At 36.3% G+C, this 12,238-nt stretch overlaps 2 protein-coding genes across 2 annotated transcripts in view; both read right to left on the reverse strand.

Annotated features, from left to right (window-relative positions):
- Positions 1-2,775: 2,775 nt before the first annotated feature.
- LOC127122701 (uncharacterized) overlaps positions 2,776-12,238 on the reverse strand; it is a 69,454-nt gene continuing 59,991 nt past the window's right edge. The window contains exons 4-8 of the mRNA XM_051052998.1: positions 6,464-7,152; positions 5,217-5,343; positions 4,836-5,114; positions 4,628-4,729; positions 2,776-3,267 (exon numbers count right to left, since the gene is read on the reverse strand). Of these exons, the coding sequence (XP_050908955.1) occupies positions 2,776-3,267; positions 4,628-4,729; positions 4,836-5,114; positions 5,217-5,343; positions 6,464-7,152 (1,689 nt within the window). The remainder of the gene's footprint in view (positions 3,268-4,627; positions 4,730-4,835; positions 5,115-5,216; positions 5,344-6,463; positions 7,153-12,238) is intronic.
- Positions 7,975-11,480, reverse strand: LOC127122702 (uncharacterized). The gene is made up of 3 exons (XM_051052999.1): positions 9,184-11,480; positions 8,794-9,105; positions 7,975-8,707 (listed from the first exon to the last, which is right to left on the reverse strand). Exons 1-3 carry the CDS (start codon positions 11,478-11,480, stop codon positions 7,975-7,977), a joined length of 3,342 nt encoding a protein of 1,113 aa, XP_050908956.1.

Raw genomic sequence — 12,238 nt, forward strand, 5'->3', positions numbered from 1 at the left:
ATACTGAACATGTATTGGTCCGTCTTGCTGATTGCATGGCCTTTTGATTGGTTCCCGCGTGTTTGACCCTGGCCACGTCACCTTTGACTGCCACCTGCGTTTAATGAAACGCAGAGTTTCATGTATGTGGCGCCAGATTTTGAATATTTACTCAGTTCGATTCCTGGCTCATGGTTTTTTTCAAATGGCATGGCATTTTTATTCTTTTCCCTCCATATCACATTCATACATATTTCACATGTTTTTTTTAATTTTCCTTTCACTTTAAAAATTCATAACTAAATGATAAATCATCCAAATAATGTGGGAATTTTTGCATTGTTCTCCTTATTGTTTCTAGTTTGTTTTCATTATTTTTCCAGAAATTGTGCTCGGATGGAAATTAATTGTGCCTAGGGTTTGTGTGCATAGGTTCATTTTGTGCTATACCTTGCCATATCTCTTGTGAAATGATGAGTTTTAATCCAATGCCTATGAAATTTTACATGCTTAAACTAGACTCTTGGCTGAACATTTTGGTGTTGAGTTTGCATTTTTATCATTTGTGGTTGCTGAGTTATGACCTTGTTAATGTAGGTGTGACAATGTGTCTCACACCTTTGCTTGCTCAACTTGTCTAATTTCTTTTCCTTTCCAAATGAATTCCAATTGATGTGATTTTTTGTATGATGCTTCCTATGCATGTTATGAATGCTCATGATTGTTATTGGAATTTTTGGAATAATTTCTGATTTGTTTGAGATTTTTCTTTCTGGATTGTCATTTGTGAACTTTGGAATAGTCTTGAACTTCAATGATTTGTGTAATGATGGTTGTTTATCCTATGAATGTGAAATTTTGCACATTGTTTCTAGACATATTGAAGTTTGTTGTGGATTTGGTTTGAGGTCTTTACCATGTTCCAATTCTGTTTTAGGCTTGTGCTAAGTTGATGTAGCATTTGGTGTCTCATTTGAGCTTGTTTTGATTGCCTTGACTTGATGAATTTGATTACTATGCTTAAACTTGTCCAATTGCCTTGATTTTTGGTGTGTTGATCATGTTGTGTGTTATGTTTATCCATGATTTTTATTGAGATTAATTGAATCATTTTTGAATTAATGTGCATTTGTTCATTCTGTTGTCTCAATGTGCTTTCAACTTGCATGCCTTGCCATGATTGGTTTTTGAAATGAATTTGGTTGATGCTATTGACATGAGACCTTTTGGATTATGTTCCTAATTTATTGAGGTTGATTCATGTTGAATTTCATGTTCTGTTTTGAATTATTTCTCCCTCTTTGACCCTAGGCTTTGTCCTAGTGGTTTGTGCTTATGTTTGAGCTTTGTTTTCAGGTTAAGAAGCACATGGCCATAAGGGGATTGATTCATTTGCTTGAGTTGAATAATTGGTTGATGTTGACTAATCTTGAGCTGTTTTGTAGGTGGATTTTAGATCATTTGGTTTGAGCTTGTGCCTTGCACATTGTTGCATTGCTTGTTTGACTGTGCACTATTGACTGTTGACTATTGGTTGTCTGTTTGACTTTTTGAGTTGTATACTTATTGAGTTAGATTTTTTTCAGGTACATAAGTTGCTTAAGTTCTTTTGAACTTGCTTTTTGCTTTTCTTGGTTGCTTAACCTTTTGAGGTATAACTCCCTGACTTCATGTAGTCTGGAAGACCTGTCCTGTTATGTGGGCAGGCATCTGTCTGAAGTCCTCCTTAAGAGGCAATGCTTGTGTTTGTTTATCTTTGTGCCAAGCAGGAAAAGACCTCTATGAGGAAATTGGCAGATAAAAGAGATGTGCAATCCATCTCCTGCTATTCAGTGTGTCATTTCCTTTGCTCACACACCTTGTGTTGATGCATTGTGGATATTAACCCAAGATCTTTGTTGTGTCGGTCATCTGTGGAGAAGAGTTCCAACTTTCTGAACTCCCACACTTTCATCTGTCTGAAGCTCTCCCAGGCCAGGGATAAGAGCTGTGGGGTCTTACCCTCACTTCCCATTTCATCTGCTTCACCCTACACTACTAGAAAAACTGTTTTTAGCGTCGGCCATTTACAGACGCTAACGGTGGAAAAACAGACACTAATATGTGGTTAGCGTCGGATTAGCGTCGGTGTCGGGCCTTGAATAAAAGTTGCGAAGCTACTGTGTAACGTCGGCTAAAGATACACCGACGCTACGTAGCCTCGGGGAGACGGAGGCTAAAGCGGACACTAATGGAATCGACGCTATGTTGTTTCAAAACCATAAAAAGTCAATTTTATGTTTAGCGTTGGCCGGTCCGACTCTAAAGTCAACAAAAAAAGTCAACAGATAGCGTCCGTGTCACCGACACTAAAGTCAACATAGAAAAGTCTATACTAATATTTAGCCTTGCATAAAGCGGACACTAAGGAACCGACGCTATGTTGTTTCAAAACCATGAAAAGTCAATATTATGTTTAGCGTTGGCCTATCCGACTCTAAAGTCAACAAAAAAAGTCAACAGATAGCGTCCGTGTCACCGACACTAAAGTCAACATAGAAAAGTCTATACTAATATTTAGCCTTGCATACACCGACTCTAAAGTCAACAAAAAAGGACAATAACGGGTTGCAACATGACAACCTCACTCGAACAAATTTTTTCAATCCACAATATCATATTTATGGTAAAACATTTGGAAACAATTTTAAACATTCGTGAAAGTAACTACAAAAGTTCTACCCACATTAACTTTCAAAAAACATACACAAAAAGTAATCACATCCGAGATTAATTCGTTCTACTAAAAGTACAAGATCAATCTTCATCTAATGATTGATCATCCAAATCGTCATCATAATGATGAGAATGTGATACAAAAGTTGAAGTGTCAAATTTCTTCATCATAAATTCCTTCCAAGCATTCATCTCCCTCTCCATCCTTTGTGCAGTCTCGGTAGCAGCTTTTGCAGCCTCGATAGCAGCTCGCATTGCTTCGTTAGCCTCTTGTAATTGGGTCGTTGCAGCCTCGGCAATTTGTTCAGCTCTAATTCTAGCTGCTCTTTCAGCTTCTAATGACATCCCAAACATAGAGTGTTGAGGAGTTTGAGATTGTTGGGTAAAACTTTTTGATCCACGTTTTAGATTAATAGCTAAATCTGCAGCGCCATAAACCCGACCACGGTTACGGCCCCCAGCAGCCTCTGTCCATAGCTGATTTACACGCTCTCCATCTAACACCTGAACAACCTCTCCATTCCCTTCTTCAGTTGGCTGAAGTTCTGCATCAAACTTCTCTTTAAAAGTCTTCTGCATAACAAAACATTATAATGCTAAGTTAGTGCTCTGTTAAGAATTTAGAGATGAAGACGGGCTATTAAATAGGATGGTTATAATGCCATTGTGTCACAAACTTTAAACACTACATTAACATAGAACGTATACATTACTTTTCAAGTTCAAGCATGTTCATCAGTCCCAAATAAAGGCGGGCTTTGAGTGAAGTGGCATGATAAATCCGGGATTTATGGTCACCACGTAACAAAGGAGCACTCACGTTAACCAACTTTAGTAACTAACGCAGTTGCTCTTTTGATTATACGAGCAACCATGAGTCCTCGTCCCCAGAAAATCTCCCAACAACCAATAAACAAGTATTATTATAAATATTACTAAATAGTCCTTGTTCCCGAAAAAGAAGCCCTTTTTGAGCAGGGCCCAAAAATCCAATGTTATAACAAAGACTTAAAAGAAGAAAAATGGATTGAAACTGACAAAATGAACATTGAACCCATGGAATGGTTTTCCGCTTAAAAGCTAAAACAACATAATATTGATTCTATGCTTCTTTTGGAACATTGCTAACCACTACAAAAACTGCAAGCATGAATAATATCAAAATCTGAAGCCTTAACATAATGTGTATATGGAATCGTATGATGTACTATTCATTTTCATTCAGATAAATAGTTGGATATATTAAAAGGTGTTCTAATGAGTAATCACACTTCTGTTTTTGACTTGAATCAATGATATCTATACTTGTTGCAGCAAATATTTGTTAGTGTTAGGACTGCAAGTAAAACTGATATCTATACTTGTTGCAGCAAATATTTGTTAGTGTTAGGACTGTTAGTGTTAGGACTGCAAGTAAAACAAATATCAAACAGCACAGCAAACTGATTGCAGGAATTTCAAACTGATAGTTAGGCATGAACCAAATGTTTATTATGCCGTTGTGGTTGTTGGTTTTTGTGGTGAATTCATGGGCTGTTTATAGCATTGGTGTTAGTTAACAAATTTCTGTTAGTAAACTCTTTAAATGCAACGTGAATGTCTTTAGTTGGGTTAACCTTGTTTGAAATTGTGAGTATTACTTAGCTATTGGTTTTGTGAAATTAAAATTCTGTTACGGATTACTTGGATGAACTGTTAGTATTTAGTTAACAGAAAAGTTCCTAACTCTGCTATGTTAATTATTTTGCAGTGTGGTAATGAGCTAGTTGTTTGTGAATTTATTTGGACTGAACTAGAACTGCCTAGGCTATACTTGGCATACTGTTATGAAAAAAAATACAAGAGTGAGATATTGGTTGCTCACTTGTTTTTCTGTCATGATCAGCAGGTTATTGATGCAAATATTTATGCAGTAAAATTTACGAGAACTTACATAAGTAGATGCAGCACGACTGTCAACCCATTCACCATTTTTCCTCTTGTGTGTTTTTAAAAATAACTCATCGGGACGCAGATCCCTTTGAAGTTCACGTGACTACAAAAATCAAATAATCAAATAATCAATACAGAATACGAGTAAAACTGTCAAGATATAAAGAATCTTCATAATAATAATAATTTGTTAGGATTTTATTACTTACAAGTTGAAGTGCAACATCAATATGAGCCTTACGGCCTGTGGTGTGGACTGCTCCGCCTCTTGCGGAAGCTCGATTGGTCTTGTTTTGAGAAGACACAGCCAAAAACTCGGTCTTTTTCCAATAAGTTTGAAGTTCAACCCAAGCATCATCACCAATCCATGAAGGTCGAGTCCCTTTTCTCCTCGCCTTCCCCAACATGTCGTTTAATCGTTTTCTTCCTTTTTTTTCAAATGCGCTATAGACAAATGCATGATCGAAAGGATCCCACGAAACCTTCTCCTAAAAATAATTAAAATCACATAATTAATATTAATAACCAATTAGTTACTTTTTTAAATATAATTTGATCAACTTAAGTGACAAAAGTCAATAAATACTTACTCCAAACAACTTAAACCAATCAGCTTTCGTATCAGGATCGAGTGCAGACCAATGATGTATAGGTTTATAAAATTGTTTGCGTATCGCATAATTAATGGCACCAGCAACTTCTTTGGCAGGAACTAGCCTACAAAATACAATAATAAAACTACTAAATTATTAAGAATCATATGGATAGTAATATTCTCAACTTTCTTAACAGGTTATATATATTTTAGACAAAATACAATAATAAAACTATATGAGATTTCTTCCACACTTAAACTTTTTTTTCCTTCCATTTTTTTTTAATTACAATGTATGATATTTGTTTGTAATAGGAAATGTTGAGATTCAGCAACAGCCTCCAAAGTATTCATTTTTTTTGTAGTGTTTCAAATGTTGTATAATACTGACATGAAATGTAGTGTTACTGTTATTACCATAATTCTACATATGCAATGGAGAATCCTTTTTATCAATCAATATGTCTAATTGAATATTTTAAACATCAGTATCTTAATGATTACATAGTTAATTAACGAGATACTTACCTCAAAATAAAACATTAAGTAAACTGAAAGAAGCTTATTAGAGAATGATGTTCCCAAGTGGAACTTTAGTACTGTAAGCATATTTAGATTAGGAGCTTTTACACCCAAAATCAATCTACATGTTCTGTTCCTCTGTATAGAATCATGCAATGGAGTTCCTAATGACCAATTACGATTATGACACATGTTACATTCTTGTGTTAATTATTCCAGTCCAAGACAAAACAATATTATTAATCACATTTAACTGTAGGGAAGCACTTAAAAAGCTGTAGTGTACGAATCCATAAAAGGTGAGATTCACAACAAGGTGGAAAATCTTTAATCTTTATTTGGTTTATTACTGCATACTATATTACTATGTCTCTTTAGATGATTATGTTTACATATTTGATATCTGATATTCAGATCTGTCTTAAGTTTTCTGAAGGTCCTATGTAGGTTAACTTAAGCGTGGCAAATCAAACATGTGTCATATTTGGTCATGGTTCAACTGTGACAAATATTTTGTGAGATTCTTTTTAGCCACAGTTTAAACTTGTCGAATTTTGAGCTATGTGCGGTAACCTATCTTTCACATGCCAACTTCAAATGCAGAGGATACACAATTTTACAGAAGCTTCTTTAGGCATGCAGAAAAGCCAAAATCAAAATGTGCAACATATAGTAAAGATTCCTGCACAAAATTAAATTATGAGAATATATATGACTTACCCAGTACCAGATGGTTTTATAATAACTTTCCCATTCTCATCTATTGTTGGCACAAGAGGGGTAATAGTTTCTTGACCCACCGCCTCATCCTCATCAGCATCCACATCTTCCTCCTCTGCCAAATTTGAAGGGCTAGCCATTGTTTGAAGGTTTATACTTTGAGGGCCAGCCATTGTTTGATGGCTTAAAGTTGGAGTAGGCATAAAACTGAATTTCTCAGAGGTAGTGGCATGAACAGGTACTACAGTTGGAGCTGGTGTTGGCATCGACGATGCAGCCTGCACAGACGATGCTGCCTGAGCTGGTGTTGGCATCGACGATGCAGCCTGCACGGACGATGCTGCCTGAGCTGGTGTTGGCATCAACGATGCAGCCTGCACACACGATTTTTTAGAAGCTGATGTTGGCATTGATGATGCAACCTGCACGGACGATGCTTCCTGAGCTGGTGTTGGCATCGACGATGCAGCCTGCACAGATGATTTTTTCGAAGCTGATGTCGGCATCGACGATGCAACCTGCACGGACGGTGCTGCCTGAGCTGGTGTTGGTGCCGATGATGCATCCTGCATAGACAATGTTGTTTGAGCAGGTTTCCTAACGATATGCTTCTTGTTAATTATGCGATTTCGTTCTTCTTGAAGTTTTCCTGGTGCTAATACCTTAGCTTTTCCACCTCTTTTAGTCATCTGTTGTCATAAAAATAAAAGGATTAGTCAGTCTCACACTCTTAACAGTATCATAACATTATCAAATGCAGTTTCTGATAAAATTAAAAGTAAAAGAAAAGATGTGGCGAGTATAATATTAAATTAATTTTAGTTCAACAAATGCATAGTAAAGTCACTGCAAATTATTTCATCAATTGTGAAAGCATCACTTCTGAATACAACAAAAAGCACACATCCTGCAAAATATCTTGGGTATGTGCATAGAACTACATAGAAGATACCATAGACATTTTGGAAGATGCAACAAAGGAGCGTGAAAACTATCATGTTGGAAAGAATGCATAAGATACATTTACACAACAGTGGATATGATAATATAAAATAATTCCTCGCAAATGTAATTTAACAGTCTATACTTGGCAGCATCAAGTTACAATGATATATCAAAATGAAAAGTTTAGTACGATATCCTACCTGCATCTGATTGAAGGAAAAGGTTGCAAAGTGGGAAACAGAAATGCAACCGAAAAAGGACAAAATAGAAAGTACTCACAAGTCATCAGAAAATCAATTAATCAAGGAAATCTACAGTGTTCAAATATTCCATTATAGAAACCCTGTAATCATATCATACATACCAGTATTTTCAGGTTCACCAATATCAAAAAAGGGTTGAGTAATTCAAGGATGCAAATATCTGCCTAAGCATCAAGTAATTCAAGGATATTAGAAATGGAGCCATTTCAAATACAAAGGAATGCTGCTAACAAAGGAGGGGTAAACAAAGAAAAAGTTCTCTACAGGGAAAAGATAAATGCACAACGACTTAATTTATCTTCATCAATGCCCTCTATCTGCTTCACTAGTAGAGCAATCAAAAATCTCTTCAAACACATCTAATTGTGACATGTCACGCAAACAAGATATTGCTTCAATTTCTACATTGGGTAGCGCCGGTAACATCCCATCAGATTGATAAGGTACTTCATCCTCCATGTTGTCAATCTCTACGCGACCCCTTGGTTTTGTGGTGATTGCCGCACACCATCCACGCATATCTCTACACATTTCTGGATATGGGACATAATACACTTGTCTTGCATTTTGCGCAAGGATGAAAGGATCATAAGGACGATAACGTTTATCCATCTTAATATCCACAGTTTTATATTGTGGGTGAACCTTTGTGCCCGTATTCCTTGTTGGATCAAACCATTCACAATAAAAAACTGGAATCTTATGCTTCAGACCAAAGTAATCTAGCTCAAAGATATGTTTGATTATTCCATAAAAATCAGTATTTCCTCCTTCTGCAAGACCTTTCACGTGCACACCACAATTGCTAGTTTTTCTACCTTTGCTCCATTCTTCAGTATGAAACTTGTACCCATTGATAAAATACATGTTCCATGATATGGCCATTGATGCAGGACTGCGAGACAAGGCAATTATATCTTGGTTAGTAACTCCATTTGTCTCCTCATTTACATATTTCTTCAGCCATATAGGAAACTCTATATGTATGCGCCCAGATGAATCTTCTATATCTAGAGAGTGGTTCTCTAAGAATATGCTGAAATAAATCACACGATTCATAAGTAAATATCTATTATGATATGCATCAATAATTTGATTGAATATATTATGATGCACACTTACTCAAGATATGGTTTAACCTCATCACAATTTATCAAGACATGCACATGTGAAGACTTCCATTCCTTATCAGATAGAAAATATTTTCGTGACTTCCCACTTGGTCGACCGCCACTTTGTAGAATGGACATTGTAGGTAGAATGTCATCATTGTCTAAATGAGGTTTGTTACTAAGATTTATGGTTGGCAACAAACGGAAAGAGTTGAAATAATGAGAGCAAAAGTAATTTGTCTCGCGATGTATATAATCACTGCATATGGAACCTTCAACTCTAGCCTTATTTGTCACTGCCCTCTTTGAGACTCCCATAAATCTGCACATTCAATCATTCCACGTTTATTAATTTATGATAAACATGCAATAACTTAATAAAATCAACCACAACAATTACCTTTCGAATGGATACATCCATCGGTACTGTACTGGACCACCTAGAATTGCTTCTTTGGCAAGATGGATTGGAAGATGCTCCATTGAGTCAAAGAAACCTGGTGGAAAAATCCTTTCCAACTTGCATATGATAATTGGAATATTCTCATCCAACTTAATTAAGTCGTCCATCCTCAATGTATTGCAACAAAGATCTTTAAAGAATCGACTTAACTCAGTTAATGGTTTCCAAACCAAATCTGGCAATGAATGGAATGCAATTGGGAGTAAACATTCCATGAAAACATGACAATCATGGCTCTTCATCCCATGCACCGTACCCTTTTCTACATTGGCACACCTACTGAGGTTTGAAGCATAGCCATCTGGCATTCTCAATTCCTTAAGCCATTTACAAACCAACTTGGCTTCAGATTTGGTTAGAGTGTAACTAGCCTTTGGTTTACCATTCTTTCCGTTTTCTAAGGGTTGGAGCTCCAAGTCCCTGCGAAAGCATAATTTAGCCAAGTCTTCTCTTGCCTTTTCATTATCCTTTGTTTTATCCTTAACATTCATGACAGTATTAAATATATTATCGAAGACGTTTTTTTCTATGTGCATCACATCGAGGTTATGCCTTAACAAATTATCCTTCCAATATGGGAGATCCCAAAAAATACTTCGCTTTTTCCAATTGTGATCCACTCCATACCCTTCGAATTCTTTCCATTTCGCCTCCCATCCAATTTCAGTAACTTTTGGAAAATTACTTATTACTGCCCATATATCTTTCCCTGTGGAAATGGGAGGTGGCTCATTGGTCACAACCCTATTTTTTAGGAAACTTCTTTTACTCCTTCTGAAGGAGTGATTAGATGGCAAGAAACGACGATGACAGTCAAACCAGGAATTCTTATGGCCACTTTTCAAGGTGAAAGCATCAGTGTGTTCCATACAATGAGGGCATGCCAATTTACCTTGTGTTCCCCATCCAGATAACATACCATAGGCTGGAAAATCATTAATTGTCCACATCAAGCAGGCTTTCATGATGAAGTTTTGTTTTGTAGATATATCATAGGTCAATATTCCATTGGACCACAATCGATGTAGATCATCAATCAATGGTTGCAAGTAGACATCTATCTTTAATTTAGGGTTTTTAGGTCCGGGTATGAGGCATGCCAAAAACAAGTATGGTTTGGTCATGCACATTTCAGGGGGGAGATTATACGGAGTAACTATTATTGGCCAACATGAGTATGGAGAAGCAGACGCTTGAATGTAAGGAGTAAAACCATCTGAACACAGACCCAACCTTACATTTCTGGGTTCCCTAGAAAAGTCAGGATATACACTATCAAAATGTTTCCATGCTTTTCCATCTGACGGGTGGCGAAGGATGTTGGAACTATTTTTGTTCATGTGATGCCATCTCATTTCACTTGCCGACTCAGTTGATGCATACAATCTTTGTAATCTGGGAATGATTGGGAAGTAGAACATTCTCTTCACTGGGATATCTTTGTACTTTCCCATGCCAGTCTTGCGAGGAATGAACCTAGGAGCATTACAAAATTTGCACTCTGATAGATTGCTATCATCCTTGTAATATAACATACAACCATTCTTACAACAATCAATCTTCTCAACCTTTAGCCCTAACTTAGATACCAACTGTGTTGCTTGGTAATAGTTATCGGGCAAGCATTTTTGAACTGGACATACACTTTTAAGCATTTGTGCAACAAAATCTAAACCTTTTTGTGGTACATGCCAATTAGACCTAATTTCAAGAAGTTGAGTAGATATTGATAATATTGATTGGGTAGCTCCCTCATAAATGGGCTTGTTGAAAGATATCAAGTTGTCATAAAATCGTTTGGCATCTTCGTTGGGAAACTCATCCTCCGTATATTCCTCAACTTCTATGTTATCATTCACGTGAGAGAATACTCCATAAGGCCTAAAAGCATCATACACCATCTGATTCATTGCCTCAATTTGGTCATCATGATGCACATGCTCACTACTATTTGAATCATTCCTTGTATTAACATTGAGCTCTACTTCTCCATGTTGAGTCCAAATCCAATAGTCTGGTTGAAATCCATCTCGATACAAGTGAAGTCTAACATTAGTTGGTGTTCTTATCTTGAGACACTTGCAATTTATACACGGACACCTTATCCCTCCCTCAGATTTACAAATAGGTTGTTTCAAAGCCCTCTTTACGAAGTCTTTAACCCCGCGAACATACTCTTCTTTCAATCCGTGTCTATTGGAATATACTCTATCGTACATCCAAGTACGATCCATTTTCTATAAGGCAAACAATTAACTCGTCAACCACTGAAAATTAAAACATATATTAGACAAAAATGAATGGCTGATAAGTTCCTAATGGGTATTAGGAGAAAATCAGATAACTTCCTAATGGGTATTAGGAGAGAATAGAATACATGCATTCCAAGGGATTTTTATTTTATTTTCAGTGGTTCAAAAATTAAACATGACGAACATACCAAATTTTAATACTATTGTACATTATTATTTCAGACCGTAAACAAAATTGCTGCACAGATTTATAAATCTATTAAACTGCTGTATATTTTAACAAATCCAATAAGCTATTGTACTCACTTCCTGAAATCTAACTAAAACAATGTAAGCCTTAATTCTTAGTTTATTTTTTAATGTAAACCGAACCAAAACTACATGTTAATGGAAATAACTAACAACTTGCAGTATGTAGTCACTATATAGACTGTCATGTACAGTAGTACCAAATTATTACCATGCCAACACAAATCAACATACAAACCAAAACAAAACTTCTACCTACAAACATACGCAACCAAAACGCATAAGCTAGCCGATACACAAAGCAACCGCCTCGAAACCAGAAAAAAAAACACAACACTGGGACAGTGATCACAACAACAGAATAGAACTTAATTCGAAATATAAACAAAATCTATGCGAATCAAATGCCACAAAGGTGAAAGGTTATATCCCGATGCTAGAATTTCATTTACAACATAACCAATTCGCAATCCAAGGGAAACCGAAAAGAG

The sequence above is a fragment of the Lathyrus oleraceus genome, chromosome 2 (assembly GCF_024323335.1).
Source record: "Lathyrus oleraceus cultivar Zhongwan6 chromosome 2, CAAS_Psat_ZW6_1.0, whole genome shotgun sequence".
Taxonomy (NCBI): Eukaryota; Viridiplantae; Streptophyta; class Magnoliopsida; order Fabales; family Fabaceae; genus Lathyrus; species Lathyrus oleraceus.

Coding starts and splice junctions, on each gene's coding strand:
- LOC127122702 (XM_051052999.1), bottom strand. CDS start 11,480: ATGGATCGTACTTGGATGTACGATAGAGTATATTCCAATAGACACGGA. Junction 9,106..9,183: donor TGGATGTATCCATTCGAAAG/GTAATTGTTGTG, acceptor TTGAATGTGCAG/ATTTATGGGAGTCTCAAAGA. Junction 8,708..8,793: donor GAGGTTAAACCATATCTTGA/GTAAGTGTGCAT, acceptor GATTTATTTCAG/CATATTCTTAGAGAACCACT.